The 26,476-nt window shown below is 43.0% G+C and overlaps 1 protein-coding gene and 1 long non-coding RNA gene across 10 annotated transcripts; both read left to right on the top strand.

Annotated features, from left to right (window-relative positions):
- The first annotated feature begins 71 nt into the window (after nt 1-71).
- Nucleotides 72-12,556, top strand: LOC148394233 (uncharacterized). 8 transcript variants are annotated; one of them, XR_015859830.1, is made up of 7 exons: nt 72-396; nt 521-652; nt 7,853-7,949; nt 8,130-8,170; nt 10,321-10,442; nt 11,997-12,148; nt 12,286-12,556. It is a non-coding gene; the product is annotated as an uncharacterized LOC148394233 (long non-coding RNA). The 8 variants fall into 8 exon arrangements; XR_015859835.1 differs by having other exon boundaries at nt 521-642; nt 10,304-10,442; XR_015859829.1 differs by having other exon boundaries at nt 521-642.
- A 542-nt stretch (nt 12,557-13,098) lies between these two features.
- irs2b (insulin receptor substrate 2b) lies at nt 13,099-26,450 on the top strand. Of its 2 annotated transcripts, none has more exons than XM_088382888.1 (2): nt 13,099-16,484; nt 19,329-20,721. In XM_088382888.1, the coding sequence occupies exons 1-2, from the start codon at nt 13,133-13,135 to the stop codon at nt 19,337-19,339; spliced, it is 3,363 nt and encodes a 1,120-aa protein (XP_088239014.1). In that variant the 5' UTR covers nt 13,099-13,132; the 3' UTR covers nt 19,340-20,721. The 2 variants fall into 2 exon arrangements, with proteins under 2 accessions (XP_088239014.1, XP_088239015.1); XM_088382889.1 differs by lacking the exon at nt 19,329-20,721 and adding an exon at nt 23,412-26,450 and having other exon boundaries at nt 13,101-16,484.
- Nucleotides 26,451-26,476: the final 26 nt, after the last annotated feature.

Genomic DNA, 26,476 nt, shown 5'->3' on the forward strand with positions numbered 1-26,476 from the left:
GTCTTTCATCTATTACCGGAATGTGAGCCCTTGTTTCCGCTCTTGTCACAAACAAAGGCTTTGACCTCCCCTGTCTATCATCATAATAAATCTTTGACCTCGCTCTGGGGTCACTCTGGGATTTGATTGATTTTGGGCAGGATCATAAAGGGAATTGACTTTTAAGTCAGAATTCTGACTATAAAGTCAGAATTCCCACTTTCCGACTTTAAAGTCAGAATTCTGACTTTAAAGTGGGAATTCTCACTTTAAAGTCTTTAAAAATTTTTCCAGCATCATGACTTTATTTCCCAAATGTTTAAGGATGACATAGGAGCCTGAATTCTTACTACAACCACTAAATGCCACTGTTGTCATTCAGAGGGGGCAAAGATTGCGGCCAATAACGACATAAAGGTACGACCCGATATCGGTTATGTTGTTGTCCCGATACTACCGTTCATCTAATAAGTATTAATTGTGTTTCAGTGTACATGGACGGCGTTTATAGTTGTGTTCATCTTGTGGACATTTTAAGCAGATGGTGGAGCTACGAGCATGAATTTAACGTCAGCCTCAAGCCCGTGTACAGCGCTTCAGTCAGATCAACACGGATCGTAGTACCCCCCCATCGCTTCGCTGCTTGGCTCCTTCATAATGACGGTATGTTGTGGTGAGTGTGAGAAACCTCTCTTATTTTAACTAACATTTCACTTTCTATGGTGGACACCCACAGTCAGCACATAAATAGTGAAGTTAAGTGACATAGAGGTACTCTTTTATCACTGCGGTCAAACAATTAGGCCGGTTGGATTTGAAACTCGTCAGGCTGAAAAATGGTCCCAGCATGCCAGCGGATAAGGATGTTGATCTTCTTCCTTTTCTGTAGTCCTTTGTGTTCTTTCATTTTCTGTGAACCTATGAATACGTAGTCTGGTAATTAAAGCACAAACAAACGCATTTTTTTTTTTTAAGTCAACCTTAGTTAAGTCGTGCAACCTTCAATCTATATGCTGCCTTGAACTTTCAGACTCGCTGTTGTTACACCCACTGAATGTAAACAAGTGTTTAGTGGCTTAAATAGCCTAAGCTTTGGAATGGTTAAGCCTATATATTACTGCCGTTCGCATGTCTCAAACATGTGGTCAGGGTCAGCACTTAACTTCGTCCAGTCGGTTGGGTCGCGGGGGGCTTAATGTAAATATTTTAATCGTATTGGCCGTCCACTAATGCCGCTAAGTTGAGAGTAACAATTACCTACAGCGTCAAACCTTTTGTGGAAGTTAATATTATTACAATAATCTGTTAGTAATCTCACTTGAAGGAAAAGCAAAGTAAGTAAACCAACACCAACAGATAATTCAGTCATCTGTCATGTCGGTAAAAAAAGAACTTGTTTATTTACTTGTGAGCAATCAGGCAGCCAATTTGATGGAAATGGCGCAGTCTCACACGGATTGTTTTTTTAGTTTACGCCAGGTGGTTCCTATGACCTCGACCTTTATCTTGAGTGGATCAGCGAGGCTGCAACCTTCGTTAGACTCCCTTGACCTGAGCCCCACCAAAAAAAGATTAGCAGGCCGCATGCATAGCGTGCGACACCAACGTGTGCAACGTATGTTCTTAGATACCCTTGCATAACACTTTAAAATACATATTAGGACGTTTTGCAGTTAAAAATTTTTTTTAAAGATATAATATTTTGTCATACCTCTGTTATTTCTATGCCATAATTTTGTAATTTTAAATTATGACTGTTTCTTTATTTCATGAAAAAATAGTAAGCAAAACTTTGAGACTGCCTAGTTGACATAAAGTTCTGTTTATATTCTCACCTTCTAGCTAAAACCTTTTTTTTTTTGTAGTTTAATGCCGCAATAAAGCCAAAGAAAAAGCAAAATGAATTCTTAGCTTGGTGCTAATGCTAAGACATTGAAAGTGCCCTGGCAAAGGTGGATGCTTTTCTTTTTAGTGTGAGCCAATGAATGATCAAAATGGTTTGCTATTTTAAGAAGAAAAAAAAACATATTGCTGGTTAATTTTTTTTTTTTTTTTTTACGTCTTTCTGAGTTGCTGCAGCATCTGTGCAGCTTCCCTCAAATCTGATCTGAAGGGATCTAATAAAACGGAATGATTGCCTCATTGTCCGGCCTAATGAAGCTAGCAACATTCAGTGAGGATCACTATGATGAGACCCATAAATCCCACTTGGACACTATTACCGGTACTTCCCAATGGACACCTGCAATGCATTAAACACTATCTCATGTTTATTGGATTACAGTCGTGGAGTTAACTCAACATGCTCATCATTTGTGTGGAGAAGTCAATAGGCCCCAGGTAGCAATAAATTTAATCTTAGCATTCTATTATGATTGTAATGTAGCAATGTAATGATCCCATCTACATTTATTATATCAAACTATTTTCAAATTACTTTCATCCTGAGTACCATTATTGGATTCCAGCCATGTGAAGTCTTAAGCAGCCGCTTGACTGGAACTCTGATGAGCTTGCTGGAGGTTAAATTGAGGACTTTTCAATATTGCTTGTCTTAATTTTACAATATTCATATTTTGTTCACATTAAATATAATTTTATTCTTGAAGCATTGAATTGTTTTCCCTCTTTGAATTTGTTTTCTGCAGCCTTTATAAAATGACATCCAAACATCCTTGATAAAAAACAAAAAAATTAAAACATTTAAAAAATTAAAGTTTTTATTAATAAAATTATTTTTTTATTTTAAAAGTATACCAAAATATTAATTATTTTCAAATAGTTTACTATTGTATTTATTTATGACTTTAATATTTTGAATGAATTTTCCAAGAGTTTCAACTTTTTTTAATCATACCATTCTTTTAATCATTCCAACTTTTTCCTCCATGTAAAATGAAGTATTTTTTAAGTATTCTCAAATGTGTGTCATCGGAACTCTGATGTACTTGAAGGAAACCAAACATGGCACTCCCTCTTCCGCCTCCCACTCTTCCATGACACTTCCTCTTCCGCCTCCCACTCTTCCGTCTCCTTCTATGAAATTTGTAGTGTCCACTCGGTATGAATGAGGAAAGACTAAGAGAATGCTTCCATATTGGAACGGAGGAGTCAAAAACGTCACAGGAACAGGGAGTGCGTGGGCGCCATTGGCTGAGTGGGACAGAGTTTGTGGGTGTTATTTTTTTCTACTATCACTCCCAATCTGCCTTATCTCATCATTGGATCACTATTACGGTTGGGATTTTCGTACACTCAGGTACCAATTTAAGTGGTGACAAAATATCATTAAGAAAGATAATCGTTAAAAGTACTCAAAGAACTAGAGGGAAAAAAAGTGTCAACAGTGTTGGAGTGTCTGGCAAGAAGAAGTGTGAGGGTCTGTTGACACCTTCTGGAGTGTTAGTCGCATCAGATGGAGGGTCTGTGTGGGGATTGTAGGCAAAGAGGATAGGTTCGCAATAGTCACAAGAAATCAGAAACCATAGAAACCTTTCACAGAGTAGTGGTAGACTGAGAAGAAAGTGTGAACATGTCCTTAAATGAACCAAATGAAAGGAACTCAACATCATGGATGGTTGTTCTGCTTAATCAGTCGTTTCACTTAAGGCTCCTCCGACAGGCTTGAATCGAATCGTTTGAAAAAAAAAGTCAGAATTTTGTGAATGTGAATCTCTGCTGATAGAAACCTGCCAGTCAACTCACTAGATAGACTTTATCCTCATAAAATTTCATTTTATTCATTACATTATTTTGCCATATTACATCTTTCAGTTGTTATTTAAATTTTATTGAGCTACTGTATGTGACAAAGATGATGCCTTCAGCTAAAGCACAAGCCAAATAGACTCTCACCTCTGTTTTAATATGTGTTGAAAAGCATCTCATGTTAATTATTTTTATGTGTGGTATATACGAGCTCTACAAACAACTCGGAAGAGCGACCATACCAATCAAACGCAACATGAGACGCGTCCTAGCTGGTCCACTAATATTATGCTCCATTGCAGCTTTATCACGGCATTAGCGGAGATGCTATTCTCAGTTTTACAAGCACATATGTCATCTTTACTATCATCAAATTACACTATATGCAGCTTTAATATGCGGTTGAGTATACTGCGTTTATTATAGCTGTCACATAAAATCCCATTTGACACAGGCCTTTTTATCTCATCTTCAAGCGAGAATATAAATGATGCACAAAAAAAGAAATTATTATATAAATATATTTAAAAAAAGCTGAGAAGTTGTCTTATCAAAAAAAATATCTGTATAATAGGATTATCAGCTATGTTGCCATGACGATAATTGCTTCCTTCCTTTTTTACACTTCTGTCACACCTCCATGTAAATTACAGCTAATGATTATTAAACGATATAATCACAAGAAATATACACCAGGACAACGTCATTAGTCTTCATGTCGTTTTCTCATGTAAAAAGCGAGGGGGTTGGCGAGAGACCTGTACTCTTTGACTTATATTCTAATTTACACAACAGACAAATTAATATTAGCACATGAAAAAAGGAACCTTCTACTATGTTTCATGCAAAATTAGCCCAGTTAATCTATTACACGATGAATGTCTCTTGACTGGCCGGCTTCATTTGCATGCTGAGTGAAGCCATCGTCTACCTCAAGCACCATTAACAAATGTGCATGCGGCTCCGATAATAGCAACCGTACACTTATTTCATTACCACGGAGCAAGCAGGTCATTTTATTAGGGTCATCATTAAATTATGAATAAATGAAAGGGAGGGTCTTTTCTGACAAGTGTTGACACCCAAATGGCATTTTTAGCACTCCCAAAAACACCGGTAGTAATTTAGATAATGTGGTTGCACAAATGTGCACACCCGTCTAAGCCTATCCCCAAATGACTTGACTTGGGGTACATCCTGGACTGGTCGCCAGCCAAACAACCATTCACACAAAATCCAAAGTTATTTTGCTAATGGAAAGCAGCACATTGTTGTTGTCTAATGACATGGTCAACAATGCTGTTTGTAGGCCAAAGTGTCGATTTCCTCCCAAGCTGCTGAATTATTGAGCAAAGCTGCGCTCACAACAGCAGACTTGTGTGTTTACAATCACGTCAGTGTTGTTGTGCCTTTAATGGCCTCCTCCATTAACCCTGTGCGAAGGCCCCGGTAACACCTGCATCAACAAAAACACGCTCACATGTACAAACACGCTCGCAGACGCACTCCTTGTGTGTTTGGTGGGCGGGGGGTGGTTGGGGACACTCATGGGAACAACTTGTTTTCTAACACTGGTCTTAGCACGATAGCAAATGTGCTTACGCCGAGGCGACGCGTGCTGGCTCGACAGTATTACGAAGCGAGGCTGTCCTTCAACGTCTCCGCGGTTTCAGGATCAAATTGGCTGCCACATGTATGTGAGATCCGTGTGACAACACATAGGGGGGTGCTTCTTCTTTCAGATCTTTTTATATACTGCATATGGTAAACACGAGAAATCAAGACCACAGAGCTTTTCAATATTTACTTTCTCTGACACTCGTGAGCATATTATAATAAATGTAGACATTGTGGTTTGGTTACCTCACCCACTGAGAGACATGGCTAAATGCAACTGAAGAGGATCATTGCAAAATTATAACAAAACATAATTAGCCCATCTCCAATGCAAGTGATGGAGATTCACACATCTACCAACATGCCGCAACAGATAATCTGCAGCACTGTAGTGGGCTGTGAGTTTGATAAATATTTTATATCCAAACAACGTGCCTGCATAAAACCTTCCAGTGTGCGCACACACTGCCTCCATATGGCAGGCGGAGAGCTAATCATGAATATCACCGACACTCCAAATAGTCACTGTGAGTATGCTAATAACTGCGGGCCAATGCTCAAGACCCCTGCAAACACTCGGCCGAATAAATTAGACTTAAAACAAATGTAGGGCAATCATTAGAAATACATTTGCATGCGGAGACCTTTGGTATGCAAGAGTAAGGGCACGGCATTGAGTGAGTGGGCGGGGCTTTGACACTGGAAACAATATAGATGCTGGCCGACGCGTGACGGGCCGCAAATGGAAGGCTTTGCCCGAGCTCACTTTTCACGGCGTCACTTGTCTTCATCAACGACGCGGCCTACTGCGCAGTTCCAAGCTGTTAACCTTTTATAAATACAAAGCCGACACAGCATGCCACTGTCACTATCCATTCAACTCATTTGGAAATTTTCAGTCCGCGCGGCCTCGGAGCTAATCATTGGAGACCTCGCACGCACTGCCAGCCACACGGCCATGTCTCGCCTCATGAAATAGCATCATCTCGCCATCAAGCCTTGACATGCAGCCGGCCAAAACTGACAAAGCGTTAGCAGTAGCGGAAAATGAGAAAAAGAATGCCTTGATTCTTTTTGTGCTCATATTTGACAAACCAGGAAACCAATTCCGTTTTCATTCTATTCATTTATTTTGCAGTGACCTTTTTTTCCCCTCTCCCAAGAATCTTATCCATTTTTGAATGTCGTTTTTTTTCCACTCAAGATGGAGTGTTGTATCTGTCTTCAAGCTACAGTACATACAGTGCAAATAAGTTCTCTTTAAAATTCATAGTTGAGGAGTGTTTTTGCACCAATATTTTCTGCAAATCTGACTTACTCGCACAATGTTAGTATGAGTAAGTGTTAGATAAAAGTGCTTAAAGACATACATACTAATTCAGGATCTCTCTTGATCGCACTTATTTGCGGCTTTGCCACCATTTACAGGCTTTTATTTACCAATTCATGAGAAACATTTAAATAAAATTTGACCTTGCATGTACTTTTATTTGGAACGCAGGGAAACCAGCAAAAACGCCACATAAGCATGAGGTGAACATCCCTGATCCAAATTCACGACCTCTGAACTGTACTTAACTCGGCCCCTAACATAAACACTTTCTTACAGTTGGGCTTGGAGGATGCTTTATTCCAAGTGCGTCAATTGAGAATCAGCAAGTGGAGGATGGCGGATGCATGTGTTGTATTTTGTGGCTAACCGAGCGCCTCCTCACATCCTCCCACTCCCACTGCTGTTACCAAAACGAATCGAGCACTCCAAACCCACACATCCTCTACAGCCCCCGACTTCCCTCTGACTATTTCACCCCTCCGCCCCTCCCTCCCCACTGCGTAGTACAAATGTGATCCTCTGTGATTTCCACCCACCAGCACCTCAAAGAAAATATTGTTTGAATGAATGAATGGAACATAATAGGTGTTCATATTTAAACAAATGATGACAGGAGAGAAATGAAATAGGAGATGGCCTACTTCTAATTGAACGCTTTCATTACGTATTCATGTGATTACCATCCTGTGCATATGTGTGCGTGCGTGTTCATCCGTGTGATAGTACCAATGAGCATACATATTACCTATCACTCACAGTTTAATTGCATACAGCAAGTGGAGGGCAGACTCAATAATAACAAATAGAAGCAAATATCCACCATTTGGAATGATTTAGTTGAATGCACCGTCTTGGATGTCCAGGATGAATCTATTATGTAATATATTATATATAATATACATACAGTCTATTTATTACATATGTTATGTCTGGGATGTGTTATTTTCATTAGAAGCAAGTGCAGTATAAATATTCCATGAATTCCATGAGCAAGTGCAGTATAAATATTCCACTTATGTATGTATGTATGTATGTATGTATGTATGTATGTATGTATGTATACTTACATACATACGTACATACGTATAGCATGTCTTTGAGTACACACACATGTATGGATGTGCATGCTTATAGGAATGCATGTCAAATGGCTCTGAATTGATAATTGGATTTTGTGTCCACGCTTTGTCTGTCTGATTTTTAACCATGGGAAAGTGGGATGGATGCTGATGGGGCAAAATATCTTTATCCGGAAAAGACCTTGTTACCTTGCCACGGTCAGCGTCGGAGAGTGGCAGTCATGTTATGTGTGGTAAGAACAATAATTTTCTCGTAAAGGCCATTTGTTTGTTTGTTTGTTTCAATTGGAGTGTGTACCTAATTAAAGTTTTAAGACACTATGTGTAACATACTGGCAAAGCATGCTTTCTATTTAGAAAAGGCCCATTAATTGCTTTACTGCAAAAGTCTTATTTAAATCCCCTTGTTGCAGGGTGCCAGTTTATTATTCATCATTATTACTGCTGAGCTCGGGTAAGTTATCATCTTCTGTTTAATGTATGGTTGCTTCGAGGTCAATTTTAAGCTTATAAAGTTGCCCATTCCAAATTAATTATTGCAGCAAGCTCTGTTGCCCATTGTACAGATTACAGAGGAGAGTGTGCTGTGCGTTCATTGTGTATTCATGTGACCACTGGGGTCACTTCAGGATAAATAACAACAATTAGGCCTCACACACACACGCACACGCATGAATGATCAGCATCCTACACTTTCCGATTAGATCATTCCCCTTTTTAATACTATTCATGCCGCCCACATTCCCCTGCTGCCTTCTTTCTGCTGCTCTAAATGTGGCCTGCGTGATTTAGGATTTGGAAAGCAATGTTGATAAATACAGCAACGCAAAGCGCTGCCCACATTATTTCTTTATTTAAGCTGTATTTAGTTTTAATTATTTATTTAAGATGGATTTAGTTTTATTTATTGATTTATTTATTTATTTATTTATTTATTTAGTTAGTTAGTTAGTTTTTATTTAGCTTTTAGCTTTAGCTTTTTTCTGAACAGTAAAAGTCAAAGTCCTTGAATATTGACGCAACGACTTTTTGAGATACATATTTAATGCAGACAATAAGCTCATGCATCTCTGTCATTTCCGTCCCAGCTCGTGACGCCACACGAGGCATAATTGTGACAAATGACTGATGATGGCATTATGGAGCATGAATAACATATGCATTCATATTGATTTCATCTCAAGGAAGGCGGGCCCAAATTTCACTGTTGTCGTTTTCCTCCCGCCGTGTGCGGCCAAGTCAGTCGTTTGTGTGGATGAATGAATACGTTTGTTATCACCGACCTCAGTGAACACTTTATCATTGGCCTTCTTTTATCAAATAGTCACACAACGAACGACCTTAACACTTTAAATGTAAATGTATACCTGACTCATTGACCTGTGAAATGAAAACATGCTCAAAGTGCTTACGTGACAGAAAGGAGTAGACAAACGAATGAATATATGAATCAACTAACAAAATACCTTTTGTTTTAAAGTTTATGCATCTGATTGTAAACAAAATGACCAGTGTATTTTGAAACAGAATTTTGCCAGATGGTGGCACTGGTATTAAGACGCCAATTCAAAGGATTTCCCAGTAAACAAACGCTTTAACTGAGGAACATTCTAGTTCTATATGGTCATTACACAATTACCGAAACAACAAATCATTCTGGTCAAGGATGAAAATTGTACGTGTTCCTATTATTCCAGTGAATTACCGAAGCAACTCGATCACATCTGTAATTGCTTCTGCTGCTGGCATGCAATCGTGTCCAATGATGACAAAATTCTTCATCATATGCATGCATTCGAGGCCAACTCTCCGGAGTTCAATGGCTTGCAAAAATTAATTGGCAGAAAATGTCCATTTTCACCATATTGATCAGGAAATCGAGTCGGTTATTTGCAACAACATTGGGCCGAAGCGAGAGATCCATACCGTAAAAGCTCAAGACCCAGAATGGCGGTTTCATTATCATCGTCATAGATTGTAATTTGCTCATATTGAACCCTGTTGCCTTGTTATTCGATCTCATTGGTGTAGAAAAACCTTTTTTTTGCCCCTAACACCTCTCATGAAAACAATTTAATCTTTGCATGGGAAAGGGGCAATCTGGGGTCTTTTGGATCACTAACCGAACATCAGCTTTAAGAGTAAGCTGGAACAAAGGTTAATCTGTTCGACGAATGGCACAATAGGCCTGAAGATAACAAAAACAATAATTCCTCAAAACACAACAGAGACACTCAAGCATTTTGGCTTTAATCTTTTTTGCCGTTGACTAATGAGATGAGGCAGCGGTTGGTTAAAGAGATGTTGCAGCGCTTGTCTGATGGCGACTTATAAGTATGGCAGAGCCTAATCTTTAACCCCCACCACTACCAGTCCCGCTTGTCCTTAATCTTATCTCATCAGATTGGCTATTCTAATCTGCTTTATGAAGCTTATGAAAGTAATCTTTACGCACAGTGACAGTGGAGTGGGACAATATGAGCGTGTGACTCAGCGGATGGGCCTAGGTGTGTTTCTTGGAAAGCTAGTCTAAAGATGCGTCTTCTTCATTCTGGGAGTAAAACTTTGAATATGATTTTTATTTAAGATGTGGTTGTCTAATAGATGAGATGAGCGCCGTTCCCATGGTGATGACGCAGCAGGAATTTGTTGTTGCATCAGGAAGTTGATGGAGGCAACCGAAGTATGGAAACAGCTCACGATCTAAAGCAAATCACTTCTCACAGGTTTGTGCCTGCCATATTGGCTCATACTGCACAAGTACAGTAAATCACCCACCGCGTCAAGTCTAAACTACCGACTGCACTGTACTTAAGTTTCAAACAGCTGCCAAACTGTCTGCATGGTTTGTATGATGGAGTGTACACGCTTTAACCCAAACCCAGGTGTGCTTCCATGGGCAACTAATTCAGACCACAAAATGCAAAATACAGGTGTTGATGTCACCTCAACCACACCAGTTATCATGTTTTTCATTATGATTAGGCCTGAATGGATGCCTAATCACCTTCCATGAAAACATTTCATCTCTTTCCCGAGATGGACTTGTGCAACAAACAACCATCTGGCCTGTCAGGTTAGAGGTCACAGCCATTTGGATCAGAAGGTCACTGCCTTATTGCCTGTCTGCAACAATACGTGCCTCACATTATTTGTTAGCAAGCTAGCAGTAATGGCCAGCAACATTCTTTTGCTTGACCTAAAAAACAAAATATATAAAAATCAAATTAAAATGTACAAGATCACAACATTGTAAACCCTCACAAAGCATCATCTTTGAACAAATTGAAACTGAATTAAATTAGCAGTAACATTTTCATTTTTATCCAATCAAACTTGAACCTAACCCTCTTTCTGTTCAAATAAGCAGAGTAAAGAAATACATTAAAATTAATTTAATTGAACTCTTTAAAATTGGGAAGTTCCACTGAAGAAAGAAAATTGATGTTGGTCCTTGTTGTGTTGTCATGTTAGACAGCTTTTACCCTTTTCCCTAAATTACTAAACCTATAAAAACCCTAATGGCTTCATACTCTGTAGATCAGAGGTCTAATTTAAAAGCGTGTAAATCAGATTCATTCGTCCATTTAATTAACTTGTAAATGAATGCACAATGCTGTGTAAATTGGAAGAATGATAAATATTCATGTTGTTACAAAAGAAAAGGGCAAGGGCGCGTCACGTTCATATTGGGTTTTGTTGACGCCCCGTCCCCCCAGTCCCACCTTATTGCTACTTTATGGGGTGCTGATTTGCATTTGTTATGATTTGCAGAATATGCAAAAAAGATATTGTCATAACCCCTGCTTTGAATTCACACCACCCACCTCCAGATCATTTTGGGCCTTTCTCGCAAACATCAGGTGATTCTAACAGGAAGGAGCACACTAATTTTGATCACTGTAGATCAATCCATTTTTGACTTCAAGTGTTTTGATAAATAATTAATACATATAATCGAAACAGTTTTAATCATACCTGTTGTTCCTTATGTGGGAGTGAATGGGCACATGCTTTGAGTGGTGACCCAAAATGAACTGACAGTGAGGAGGGAACCAATGCTAATTCTAAAGAGAGATATCTGAGCACCACATCTATTTATATCAAATATGGCTTTGAGCACTTAAGGTGCACGGTTTCAAATGTTGCAAAGACAAGTGTGCAAAACACATGTGCCATGCATGAAAGACGTCACATTTAGTCACTGGACACACTTATTTATTCATTATTTCTTAGTCTATGAGACTATTGAGTAAAATCTCCGTTTTTTTCTCCTATAGTGACATCAAGGTTAAATCGTGGTGGTATAATTGACCTGCACCGGGCATGATAATCGACCTTGCCTCTGAAAAGGAAAAGAAAAGGCACCATTTGGTGCTGAGCCAGCAAAGTGGATTGTGAAGAAAAATTTGAATATAATGGAGAGGGATGTGTGAGTACATTCATGGGGGCTGGGGTGCGTTTTAAGGGGGTGGTAACATCTTGGTTGCATGCAATTACTGCAACAAAATGTTGTCACTAAAGTAGCATCGCTTGCATATATTCATGTTTCATGTTTCTTTTCTTCAGGAACGTCGCACCTTCACTCCATCTTCATCCTCATCCCAAACACGTCTCGGTACCCAGCTGGCTCCGGCACTTGTTCTGTGCGCACACTGCCAGCCTCTGACGCATGAATATTCCTGACATCATCTTCTGTTTTTTCACCACACACAACCATATTTGGAATATGCCTCCGTTTCACGGACAAACAGATTGTGAAAAATTGGGAACACTTGCATAATCCAATAAAACCTGCATTTACAAAGACAATAAAGCAACAATTTGACCAAGCTTATTATTTGGAAGGCACAGTATGTTTATTTTTGTAATTGACGTTGGCAATGCAGAACTTCACAGCATCACACTGAGCCAAGTATTTCATCTTGCTAATTTAGACTAAAAAATATATGAAGATGATCAGATAGATAGATAGATAGATAGATAGATAGATAGATAGATAGATAGATAGATAGATAGATAGATAGATAGATAGATAGATAGATAGATAGATAGATAGATAGATAGATAGAGAGATAGAGAGAGAGAGAGAGAGATAGATGCTTTTAAAAAGAAAAGTGTGAGGCTGATTTGAGGTGATGAAAGAGCTCTAATGACGTATAAAAGAGGCTGCATCAACGCAGCCAAATGCTTTCTCTGCTATAAATAAAAAAACGGATCCCTGACTAGGCTCAAACGGGTCGGAAGGGGGCAGAGTGACGGTAGTAAGGAGGCTTTCCTCCCCTGTTTTATTCACGCTCAATCCACCAATGAGCCCAATGAGCTGAGCGCGCACCGCCCACTGGCTGCGTGCGTATTTTTTCTTCTCCCCCTTCCACCCTCCTCCTCCTCCCCCATTGAGTGTGTAAATGGTCACATGTTGTTTCCCCTCCCCAGTCCGGACACCAGCACGATCAGAAGCAGCAGCAGACATGTGTTATTTATCGCTCAGCCGTGGGGGAAGCAAGAGGACGATCGAAGCGTAAAAACAAAAACTAACGTCAAGTGTCCTCCGATTCTTCTTCCTCCTCGTAAGTGTTTGAAGAGTAGAATGGCGAGTCCGCCGAGCGATGCCGGACCCCAACTACCGGCCGCCGGCGTGAAGAAGTGCGGCTACCTGAGGAAGCACAAACACGGCCACAAGCGATTCTTCGTACTCAGGGAGCCCGGCGAGGGCTGCCCTGCCCGGCTGGAGTACTACGAGAGCGAGAAGAAATGGAGGAACAAGTCTGCTGCCAAGCGGGTCATCCCGCTGGACTGCTGCCTGAACGTCAACAAGCGAGCGGACGCCAAACACAAATATCTCATCGCGCTGTACACCAAGGACGAGTACTTTGCCGTTGCCGCCGACAGCGAGAGCGAGCAGGAAGGATGGTACCGGGTGCTGACGGATTTGATCGCGGAGGGGAGAGTGTTCGACGGGTCGGCGTCCAACTCCGCGTCCTCGCTGGTGGGGTTCGACGAGACGAGCTACGGCGTGATCACGCCGGTTAGCGCTGCCTACAAGGAGGTATGGCAGGTCAACATGAAGTCCAAAGGCTTGGGGCAGAGCAGGAATCTAACCGGAGTGTACAGACTCTGCTTATCCAGTCGGACTATCAGTTTTGTGAAACTCAACACGGAGGTGGCCTCGGTCATTTTGCAGCTGATGAACATCCGGAGGTGCGGCCACTCTGACAGCTTCTTCTTCATTGAGGTGGGTCGCTCTGCAGCCACCGGACCCGGCGAGCTTTGGATGCAGGCAGATGATTCTGTCGTGGCGCAGAACATCCACGAAACCATCCTGGAAGCTATGAAAGCAATGAAGGAGTTGTCTGAATTCCGCCCTCGCAGCAAAAGCCAGTCATCGGGTACCAACCCCATCTCCGTGCCCACGAGGCGGCACCTGAACCACCTTCCCCCCAGCCAGACCGGTCTACTCCGGAGGTCGCGCACTGACAGCATGGCCACAACCTCACCTGTGGGTAAATTCTCCTCTTGTCGGATACGCACAGCCAGTGAGGGCGACGGCACCATGACACGCCCTATTTCGGTGAACGGGAGCCCCCTCAGCCCGGGGGTCCACCGCACCCTCCTGAGCAGGTCTCACACCATCACGGCACGCCCATGTCGGACGTTTGAATCCTCCTCCCTGCAACACAGTAAGTCCATGTCCATGCCGCTGTCTCATTCCCCGCCGATGACCGCCCCCAGTCTTGTGAGCCTGACCTCGTGTCCAGATAACAGCGCACCTCGTCCCTCCAGCTGTAGTGCCTCTTTTTCGGGCTCCCCGAGTGACGCCGGTTTCATATCGTGTGAGGAGTACGGCACGAGCCCCGCCGACGCACGCGACCTCCGGCTGCCTCTCACGTATGGGAGCAACACCCCAGAGTCTCTCAGAGCTGACACTCCTCCCTCCCGGGATGGCAGCAGGCTCGATGGCTACATGGTGATGGAACAGCCGAACCAGAACGGCTATCGGTGGTACTCGGAGTTGGACAAGGCTTATCGTAAGCGTACATACTCTCTGACCACCCCCCGGCAGCAGAGGTGTCTCCCTCAAGTGTCTTCGGCCTCCCTCGACGAGTACACGTTAATGAGGGCCACTTACACGAGTGGAAGCCAGTCTTCTCGCAGATGTCTCACAGCCTCTCCTAAAGGAACCTTTCCTGATGAGTACAAGGATGTCCGGACGGGACCAAACTGTCTCCAGGGCGACAGTGGTTACATGCCTATGATGCCAGGCGTGGCACCTCATACATCAGGTGCAAAGAATGACCCCTACATGCCTATGAGCCCCATGTGTGTCTCTGCTCCGAAGCAGATCATCAACCCCCGATCGCACCCCTCCTCTGCAGCAGGGCTGGGCCCGCATACTGTCTCCCCAGGCAGCGTTTCCCTCGAGGACAACGGCTACATGCGCATGTGGTGCGGAATCAAAATGTCAATGGAGAGCACTGACGGAAAGCTCACCAACGGAGAGTACCTGAACATGTCTCCCGGTGACCACACGCCTCGAGACCACCACATCCTTAGTTCTTCTGGAGGAGAACAACAACACAGACAGCCTTATTCTTATAGCACGCTGCCACATTCACTTAAGAGCCAATTGCAGCGCAACGGGTCCACTGACACAGACCAATACGTGGTGATGTGTTTGCAGAAGCAGCGGATCGAAGAGGAGTCCAACTACTGCCCTGTGACTTTGGGAGACTCTGTGACACCGGGCACCCCTTCATCTGCCCCTTCTCCTCTCAGAGACGGCGGAGTTCTGGCGCACAGGAGTAGGGCGTGTCGCCCCACCCGCCTGGCTCTAGATTCTCTCAGAACCTTACCATGTATGAGTGAACACCCGCTCCCCTCTGAGCCACGCAGCCCAGGGGAGTATATTAACATCGACTTCAGCAGTGCTTCCAGTGATGCGGTGGAATCCGTTGAAGCCTCAAAGTGTGCAGATGAGGGATCTATACCACTTTCGGACTATGTTAACGTGGACCTCGCCTCGCCCAAGACTGTGAGTTTGAACCGGGAGGAGGAGGAGGGCAAAGGCGTAGAGGGACAGGAAGAGGTGAGAGGCGTGGTGGATGAATATCCTCTCCAGCATCACACGAGTCTGGCGTGTCAGCCGACTGCAGTCAAAGACGACTACACCGAGATGACACTCGGTCCTCTCTGCGCCACCGACAATCCCCCTCTCCCTACCAGCCCGACCGCCTGTGTCCATAGACTGAGTCTTGACAGCAGCCTTGTGGCGGACGGAGTAACAGCGGTGCCCGTGGATTCTTTTCTCCTCAGTGGACCTTCGCTGAATGTCCCCCTTGCAGATCCACATCGGGGGGCCAAAGTCATTCGCGCTGACCCTCAGGGACGCCGGCGACACAGCTCCGAGACCTTCTCTTCTACTACCACTGTCACACCCGTGTGCCCATCCTTTGCCCACGACACCAAGCGCCACAGCTCGGCCTCGGTGGAGAACGTCTCCCATGGCGTGCGGGACTCGGAGGGACCCGATGAGGACTATGGCGGCGGCACCCCGATGTGCAGGGAGACGTCCGCCGGCTATCAGAATGGACTCAACTACATTGCCTTAAACTTGATGGAGGGTACCCTCGGTGGGTGCCGGTTAGGGGGCTGTGATGGACTCTTGAGATTCAAGACTGCCTGTGGCTGCAAAGGGGGTATGAATGGCTTCAACTCCAGCCCCTACGCCAGTTTGGGATTCAAGGAGACGACTGCTGCTGCTGTGAAAGGTGAGCGCCACTACTATATGTTGTACACACATTCATTCAGGAAGCTTTCATTCATGAAGGGAGTGGTATCATTACTGGAGCAGGATCTGTCGTAGTGCTTCTGTGTACACTGCGGATTGACTGGTGGTTGCTAAGCAGCGCTAGGCTCATTTTCATTCCCAAGTTGTGAAAAATTGTGAGAGCGCAGTATTCCTGCCTGCAGCCGGCCTCGTAGTCACTGGACTCTGCCGCGCTGACTCTAAGCTCAAAGCCGGTAATCACAATGTATTTTTGTGCACCTAATCAAAAAGAATGTAGCGTGCTTTTCGCCTTGATGCTCGACAACATAGCAACCTACATTATGTAACAAAAACAGAGCACAAAAAAACACTAGACAGCATATCATATCATCTGTGCTCACACACAGGCCTGGCCTTTGTGCAGTTTTATAAGTCACCGCAACCGAGGAAAGTTGTACCAAACATTGCTGTGAGATGCAGGCGGCGATGTTTAGGTAGAATTAGTCACCCCCTCGTCACACCCATGACACAACGAGAAATTTCACAGGACAGTGATGTGAAGGGGAGCTGTTTGCTCAACCTTTCTTTTACGTTGGGCTGCACGGATACCACGTTGTGATGATACAACAACACCCGATCCAGAATGCCCCATTCTATTCCTAACACCATTAAAATTCATGCTTCGGGCTGTTTCTCTATTCTTATTGGCTGACTTGAGCTCATGAGACGTAGTTTTCTACCACGTCAGTGTTTCATCCTTACTAGTGACGCATGTTACTACACCGGCTCATTTAAAGTAGTAACACCAGTAGAGATCCTTGTTTTTATGCCTGATTGTAAAGCCAGTTTATTGGTCCTCTATTTGGTCCTATTGTCTTTATACGGCTGACTACTACACCGTTGATGGGTTGTCTTTCCGGGAAAGAACAGTTGCCATCAAAATATCACCTTTCACCTTGTTCTCGACGCTGTTGCATCACTGGCTTTTCATGCAACTCTCAAAGGCAGGGATTATTTACACGGATAGGTGACCAAACAGCGAGCGGCATTTCAGAAGTCACTGTTATCCGAAAAGACAATCCCGGGGCAGGATGGTTGCGAAGTCTTGTTAATTGCTGTTTGTGCTTTCATGACAGGGATTGTTTCTTAGCTAGTAGGACTGAACAAGTTATCGTGTTTGGAATTGAAATCGTGATCTGAGATAATGCGATTTGTGATCTTCAAAGTTATGTGCTTTTATCCCTGACAGGTCACTAACCAATTGGCTACAAGCTGGTTCAAAAAGCGTCGCATCTACATCACACTGACGCCCATCCTCCTGAGTTATTGCTTTCCCGGGTCCTCGTGAACGCTAGGCGCTAAGCTAACTTGCTCAGCTGTGAGCTTCGGGGTGCGGGTCCTCTCCTCTAAATAACTAATCCTCACCTCCGTAATGACAAAAAAGCTACACTTACAAGAAGAATCACTCAGCAAACAACATACGAGCAACCAGAGAAAAGATTGGACATGCTAATGCTAACTGCTAAACTAATGTGAAACGCAGTCATAAAATAAATCGGACCTTGAATTAAAATTGGTGTACCTGTCAGAAAAATCGGTATTCAATCTTCTCCAAAAATGGTTGAAACCTATCGACTAGTCTGTCTTTTAGTCTCTGAGCCATCTCTGACGCTTCTCGCGGTACTCCGTGCGAGTCATCGGGTTTCCCAGGAAAACAAGTGAGTCAGTTGTTTATCAATTGTCAGGTACCGGGTTTCAGGCCTGGAATGTGGGGCAGTGTGCAAAGGTTGCTGGGAGAGGTGAATGCTCACTTGTTTTTCTAACCTGGCAGCATGGAAGACTCTGAAGGGGGATGGGGGACTTTTTTTTTTTCTGCAAACAACTTCACAAACATGGCTTGCATGGCCGCATGTTTGGGTTGTATGACCATTTGGTATCTCCCGTTTCTTCTTCTTCTACTCCTTCCAAATGACTAATGCTTCTTAGCAATCAAGGGAGAGACGAGGGTCGCCTTCCGCAAGCTATGCCACATTTTCTTGTTATCAACCTACTGAGCCCATAGTTTACATTCCCTTCAGTGCTGCAGTTTGAAACATTAGGAACTTAAATCCCATGTCCTCATTTGGCATTTGCAGTCACCCCGTGGGGCGGAGAGGGAAGGAGTGTGGGCTCACAGAGAGGAGGGGGTGAGAGGGAGGGAGGCAGTTGCTGTTCTAAAATTCAACACACATGTGAATGAATAAGAGGGGGGGGCTGCATTCTATATCCCTATATATGGACTTTCTTGTTTCTGTGTGCTGTGGATCACTTTTAATAGGCCAGGCAGTCGATTGGTTAGTTGTTTTGAAGCAGTAGTTCCACCGTTTAGTCTTCAAGGGCACACCTCCTGACCCTGCTGCAATGTCACTTTAATGACCTTTGAACTACAGCGAAATGCATCAAGGCACATCATAGAGGCGTGTGGATTACTTTTTACCATATTTTTTCTGAGGCTGCCTTTCATCTATTTAGCCCCCCCCCCTTTCACATACGCCCAACCCCCTCCCCCCACCCTCTGTTGTAACAGCCGTCTTGCATGGTTGCATTTAGGGGAGAATCTGACTCACTCCCTCCATGCCTTGCCGAATTTAGCAGCCCAACGCACACACCGTTCCACTTTCTGCGTCTTCCTGTCTGCATATGCGCAGCCGCCAGCAGATGGTCGAGAGGGTTGTGTGTGAGTGTGTTTTGCGTGTAGAGGTGTGTGTGTGTGTTTGTGTGTGTGTGTGGGGGGGGGGGGGATTGAGTCAGGAGTATTTGCACCTGCCCCGCCAAGCAGCACTCACTGGTTATCTGGCTCTTTTAGGAGGAGAGTGACAATACGCTAATGACCGGCCACCATCTGCCACAACAACAGGGAGAAGGTGGAAGTGGAGGAGGGTGGCGGAGGGGTGCAAGAGGGTGTGTTCAAGAAGCCTTACACCAAACCCCTCCCCCCTTTTGCATCATCCCTCCCCCCTTGATTCTCCGCCTCTTCTCTCCAGGCATCGCTTTCTGTTTTGCAGAAATCATGTGACGCAACCTACGCCTACCCCCACAATCATCCTACAGCAGGCCCCCTCCTCTGTTGACACACATGCTTTATTTGGCATCAGTGTTGTGTATTTTCTCTTGTTTTCCATACCTCTGTGGGCCAGTTTTGCTTTGGCTTCTTGCACCAGAGTCCGTGGAGGATCTCCTAATGACTTGTTTAGCAACTAAAGCTTATCAAACTTGATTAAAGGTTGCTGTTGTCATCACGAGCTTCTAAAAACAAGAACAAACAGCTCTGGCATAGTTCTGATACCTCACTGATAATCGCCCCGACTTCTTTGCATTTTAATGAGCAAGTTACAGAGGTACAAAGTGCACTTTTCCAAAGTCAGCCCAACAAGACTCTTTGATGACAACAGAGGAAAGGAACACTTTGTTTCTTGCCCTCACCTGTCCTGTACTCCCCCCCCCTCCTCCCCCTCCCCCTGCAACTCTGCACAGTCACAGTGAGTGTGATACATAACTCTTGAGAGTACACTAGGGCAGGATGTTCTAGTCGCAGATAAAAACAAAGTCAACCTATCCCCAATTTAGCTTGGAGGTAAGAAGGCTTACGTTCACTTCAGGATTAAACATTGTTGAGCCGCTTGTTTTGTCTCGAGCTGCTGCGTGATGCGAGCGTGTCTCAGCAAACTCGGCCCCTTCATATGACCGTTTTATACTGAATGTAAAGCCAGGATAAACTTTTTTTTTTTCCAAATTTGTGTTTGTTAGTAAGCAACCATTGCCATGATAGACTGAAAAGAAAAGTAATTAATTAGCCCCCCTTCAATATTATGTAGTTTTATTTGACAGAACAGGCACAAGTTCTTTAATAAAGTTGTGATCGCCTCGAGAAGAAAATAACCAAAAATCAAATGCAATTATTGATCCAGTAACTTGAATAATTCGATTACAAGAAAAGGTTGAAGCAAAGTCTCTGCCTCAGAGCTTTGCAGGGATCATTCTTCCCCACACAGACTAATATTACTGCAGTTGCATATATCGCTCTGTGTAGATATAAGTTGGTGCAATGAGGGTGAGCCAAAGAATTTGTAAAAAACATAGAATGTTAAAAGTTTGAGTTTAAATGCAATTTGTACCACAAAAGCACATCTACGATTGCCAACACAAATAAAGTATTAATGTGAGCTCATTTAATCGAGCGTAGCATCACAAGTAATAGCATATTGTATTGTCTCCAAAAGTGGTCAAGGAAACACACTTGTGCACTTTCGCTTCTTTGAACAAACAAACAGTAAGAAAACAGGCACACAAGATGAGTTGTCGATGGCCTCAACTCACACCAAATACCTCCAGCCGACTCTCATTATTGACACCCACGTCACTCACCAGCCACTGTTTAAAGCCACACACACTAAAAGTGACTATAGTAGAATGGTGACCAAGTAAACGAACATATCACCGGCACCTTACGCGTAGGTTTAATAATGCAAAATACATTTATCCAATTAATTGATAGAAAACCTACTTTATATTTCACTATATGATGATATCACTAAAAACGGGGGTTTCCTCCCAAATGTGTGCAAGTCACTCAAGGGGATACTGTGATTGGAGGTCATGTCCGCGCCACTAGCAAAGATTGAGGTGAGCGAGCAGGGCTTGTTTTCGTGCTGTGCGTCGGACAGGCCCATGCCGTGGGAGGTCATAGGTCACGAGGCATTCGGTGTTTGTGTAGTAGAGCCCTGCGATAGATCAGGGAGGAGCCAGCCGGCGGGAGGCTGGAATGTAAACACAACATATCCCAGCCTGTTCATCTCTGAGGGAGAAGACTTGACATCATTTCTGCTCTTTTCACTCTTGGAGTTGTTTACATGACACATTGGAGCCAGGAATAGCAAGCTGAAAACAGATTATTTTAAGACAAAATTATATTTTCTTAGCATAATTAAATTTTTACTAACACTTTAAATACACCCATAGCAGGTGTGTAAGAATATTTGGTGGCTGGTTTCACAAACCCAAACCACAAAAAATTACTTCCAATAGGACCTATGAAGAAGTGCTATTGCTACTTACTGGCTTGGCATTTATGTTCCTTATGTATTCTCCGTGAGAACAGAGATTAATTTGGTACAACCTGAACTTTACGACTGTTGGCAAAAGTAGCAAATGGCTAACTTGCGACCTTGATCGAACCCTGACAACAACTCGACATTGGATCCCTTCGCAAATTCCTCAGCGGGACATGGCCTTAAGTTTGTCGTTTTTACCAGTCATGCTTGATGCCGATAGAAATCTCCCCCCCCACCACGTTTTTATTGGTTTGCTGTCTTATTTTTCACATTTATGGCCATTTACATGCGATACGCTAAGTGGGGGAGGCCGCAGTGGACGTGTTTACGTCGGAAGGGACCCGGCCGCCAATAACACTCCCCGGTGTCCTAGCCCTGAATGGAGCTGGGCTAAGTTTAGCCTGCGAGCTAAATAAATAATGAACAGTCGGTGAGGGTGGGCGGTCGTAATGGTTGTGGGAGGAACTGAAAGAGGGCACCCCCACCGAAAAGCAGGACAGGGGTTGAGTAGCCATCGGGTTCATTCCTTGATAGACCTCGCTCCCTTTGTTTCAGTAACACCCCTTTTTCCACACACCCCTTTTGTCTGGTGTGTGGTCGCGTTGAGACATGACATTTATTTATTTGTTTCCTCTGCAGCGTGTTATTAATCCACGCTGTCAGTGATTCATTTTCCCGGCACATCTCAGTCATTCTCACCCAAGTGTTTGCCCCGACAGGCCACTGTCTGGACCAGCACATACACACACAGATTGTTACAGGCCGACGGTCCCATGACCTCACTGCATTCCCGGTCCTCTCAGTCAGGTTGATTCTGTTACTGTGGTTTTTCCACCTCTCCCCAAACTCTTTCTTCTTGATTCTCTCTTTTCTTGCCCTCTAATGAACCCAAACAACCATGAGGAACCATTAGAGGAGCCAAATTAAATGTCTATTTTCCCCAAAATGAGTCATCCACTGAACAAAAAAAAAAACCCCGACATGATTCTAAGATTTTTCTTTTTAGTCAAAAACAGGAGAACAAAGTGTGTGTGTTTTTAGTAGGGAGTGTTGTGGGGAAGGGGGGGTCAGCTTGGCCTGAATGAAAGGTTTGTTTTAGAGAATGAACGATCACATCGAGCTTTGTGAAAACAGCTCTTGTTCACCTCCGGGGGAGGGGACGAGAGAGAGGGGAGAGGAGACGGCGAGCGGGGGACAAAAATGCGGCCCGCCGGCCCAGCCGTGTGTATTTGTGCGTGTGTGTTGTCGGCCGACATTTCCGCTGCCGTTTGATAGCTGCATGCAAATGAAAGCTCCCAAGCAAGTGCGTGGGGGTCAGAGTTCAGCAGTGTTTTCCACTGGGACAGAAAGCGACACTGTGGCGACTGCATGAATGAGAATAAATAAGAATATGTCACTGTGGTGTGTGTGGGAGTGACATTTGCATGTTTTACTTGGAGTGTGTGTATTCAGTCTGGAATACCGGTGTTGTGTGTACGACGCTGTTTTAAAGGCACTGACTGAGGAGCACACACTTTGTTACCAAGTAAGGAATAAGTGCTCTTCAAAGTGGGGGAATCCATTTGACCACACACACACAACTGTCAATATGAATTTATTAAAAAAAAAAAACCTTTTATTTTCTCCCAAAATGTAATTTTAGTCAACCTCTTTTTTTTTTCCCCTTTGAAAGACTACAGCTTTTATAAGATTTGGACTTTTTTGCCCAAATACAACATCAACAAGAGTTCTATTCATTTTAGTTTTGTAATATTCCAACCTTTTCTTTGGAAAAAAAAAACCGAGTTCATTGTCATCATTCATCATTGTCATCATATGTTTTCCCTTCTCTCTTTCAGAATGAAGGCCACTGGCTCAGTCCCCCTCCCCCTTTCCTCTTCTCCTGGCCGTCAGGTCGGTCCGCCGCCTCCATGTGATGACGTCGCCTCGGCAACAGCTGGACCGCGGGCTGCCACCCACATGTCCTTTGACCCTCGCCGGCATCTCTGCGAGGTCACGGAGGCGACGGTCACCACGGCAACACGGACACTTGACCTTTGGCCCCAAATCTTCCCTTGGCACCAAAACGATGAGGCGCCATCCATTGATGCTGCTGGACTAGATGACTTAAAGAAACAAACTGTCGTACCAACTGTTAACTCTTGGTAACCATTTTATTTATCTGCGAAATGACTACACAGGTTATTATATCGTGTTGGATATATATTATTTTGGTTACCGATAATAACAGAGTTTGAACTGGTGGTCTGACCTGAGAAGACACCAAACTTGGAGATCACATGCACACACATGCAGAAAAAAATGCATACTAAATATTTATTTATTTAACGCGGATGTATGCATTTGGCAAAACCTTTTCCAAATGTGTGAATTTCTATAAAGGTGGCATTTAGGTACATATTTAAAAAAAAAAAAAGTTTGCTTAAAAAAAACCTACCTCAACAAAACAAACAAAAACAGGTTGGTTAAACCCCCCTTAGTTGATATGAAGATATATGAAATATTTATTTTTTAAAACTTTTTTTTTTTAAGAAAATCACCAATCCAAAGCCTTACTCTCGCCCCTGATGGGCTGTTTCGTCTGGACCTAGCAACCCTCCACAACTGAACCGATCCGCAAAGAATGAGCCACTCTGAGATTTCCACGGTACATTTAAGACAAGATGATGTATGAAAGATGTCTATATTTATTCACCCGGCGGGAGGCGGGACGGAAGGATTTTCTATCCTTGCGTTCTTGGAGAGCGATGATGTCACGCTCAAACACCGCTGCACCACCCAGGTACATCTGTGGCCTGTCTGAGCCAAAGTCACAACACTTTGGACCTGTTCACCTGTAGTCCCCTGCATACCCGCCCGCGCTGCCTGCAGGAAGTTATGACAAAATGGAATGTTTGAAGTTGTCTTAACTAGGGATGGGCATAGTGATAGAATTTGGTTGATTGTTGGGAAGTGATCAATAATTAAAGTCAAAATTGAGTACAACCAGCAGAGGCGCAGGTAGTGGTTTAAAGAAGACGTCAGCTTTGTTCTGTTCTTTAAGATACTGTAACAGGAGTTCAGAACATCCAGAGAGAGGTTATCATCTCACTTCAGTAGAAATTCATGCAAAAAATGAAAAATCATAGGGCTCCAAGTAAAAAGTTGCAGTCCAAAAGTACTGCAGTTGGCTTTAAATATGAATGATTTCCAGGTGTATTTTTCCCGCAAATGTTTTTTGTCATTTTATGACTATACATTTTTTTGTTGTATATAATTACTGTTTTCTACCATTACAGTTTTACTCATAGAATTGAACTTTTTATCAAAAAATTATCAAATGCGACTCCATTGTTTTTTTTGTCATTTGACCATTAAATTTTTTTCTCAATATAATCTATTATATACCTGTAAGAACAATTCAACTTTATTCCCATAAAATTACAGCTTTAGGAGTTTTCTAAAAACGATTTCTTTTTCAAATTTTGAGTTTTAGAATCAATTCACGATTTATAATTCTGCAACTTTATTCTTGCTATATCTGCTCACATTTGCACTGAATTCTTAAAACTACAACTTGTGCTATTTTTTCCCACCACACTTTTACAGAGGAGTCGTTGAACAATTAATCAATTAATTGATTGCTCATTTTCTCCACCGTCAATCAATAAAAAGTCATCAAATGCCCATCCCTGGTCTTAACTGAACAGTGCACACAGACCCACTCACCTGTTGCCTCACTGCAGCGCCGAGCCACGTGGTCGGTTTTGTCGCATTTTGGGACGCTGACGCAGCAAAAGCATGGTCTTGCACTTACAAACTTGTCTAGATTGTAACACAAGACGCATTGAATGTAGTACACGCTGCGTTCCAAGGCTGGGAACGCACAATCCCAATGAACAACCACAACAGTGAAAAGCCAACAAAAACATTGACCGACACAACACACACCAGGATGAGCATTGTTGCTGTTTATCTGAATCCACTGGTACTTCGAGACTGTAAATAGTGTGACGTTATGACAACAAGAAAACTTTAAGTTAAATAACTTATGCTGTTTTTACTGTACATAGTTTGTGTTGGCGTGATACAACAGAAGCACTAATTAAGTTATACGCTAACCACTTCTGGTTTGGCTTTGATTCACCCCACCCCCTCCTTTTTTTGTGTTTTCAAATAATTTGATAACCCTGATGGGAGTATTGTGAAAGCCGATGCCACCATTTTTTTAATGCTGTAACTGCAAATTTTACAAGAAATTCATACTTGACCTAATTCACTCTTGATACTTGGGTACAAATGGCATATGCAATATTTACACGATTCAAATCTAGTTTACTTACCAAGGTGTACCAAATGTACAAATATTGTCTATTTGTTTATGAAACTTAAAATAATGATTTTTTTGATTGTTGCGGTTTGTACGTGTTTTTTTTTTTTTTTTTTCTTCAAATTTGAAATTTGCTAATCGAGCCCACTTGGTGTTTGAGCAGTGTTTTGCATATGGGTCGTGTATCTTGATGAAAGCATCTAAAAATGACTGTTGGGGGTGCCCGGCTGATTTGCTGTGTTTTCCCCCGCCCACCCCACTGTAAATAATTCACTTCTTGCTTATTATTGTGATGCGACTAAGAGATGATAATTTAAACTTACGTCTTTGCTTTAGATTGTATTGGTTCTTTTTAGACACATGGAATAAATATTGATATTATTTAAGATGCCTGCTTATGCTCTGTTTATTGTTCTATTTTGTCTCTGACAAATAAATACATTACTTTGTTTATCATTGAAATAATTTCTACGTTTCCTTGTATCATTGTTTCTCATTTTATCAAGACATTTTGGAAAATGTTATGCTTCCAATGTTAAAATATAAATAAAAAATTAATAGAAATGGTCTTATTGTCTAACACAGTGTTTCCCA

The sequence above is a fragment of the Syngnathus floridae genome, chromosome 8 (genome assembly GCF_059516105.1).
Source record: "Syngnathus floridae isolate MCC-2025c chromosome 8, RoL_Sflo_1.0, whole genome shotgun sequence".
Classification (NCBI taxonomy): domain Eukaryota; kingdom Metazoa; phylum Chordata; class Actinopteri; order Syngnathiformes; family Syngnathidae; genus Syngnathus; species Syngnathus floridae.

Bases quoted from the DNA above. Each gene is read 5' to 3' on its own strand.
- irs2b (XM_088382888.1), top strand. From the start codon at position 13,133: ATGTTGTTTCCCCTCCCCAGTCCGGACACCAGCACGATCAGAAGCAGC.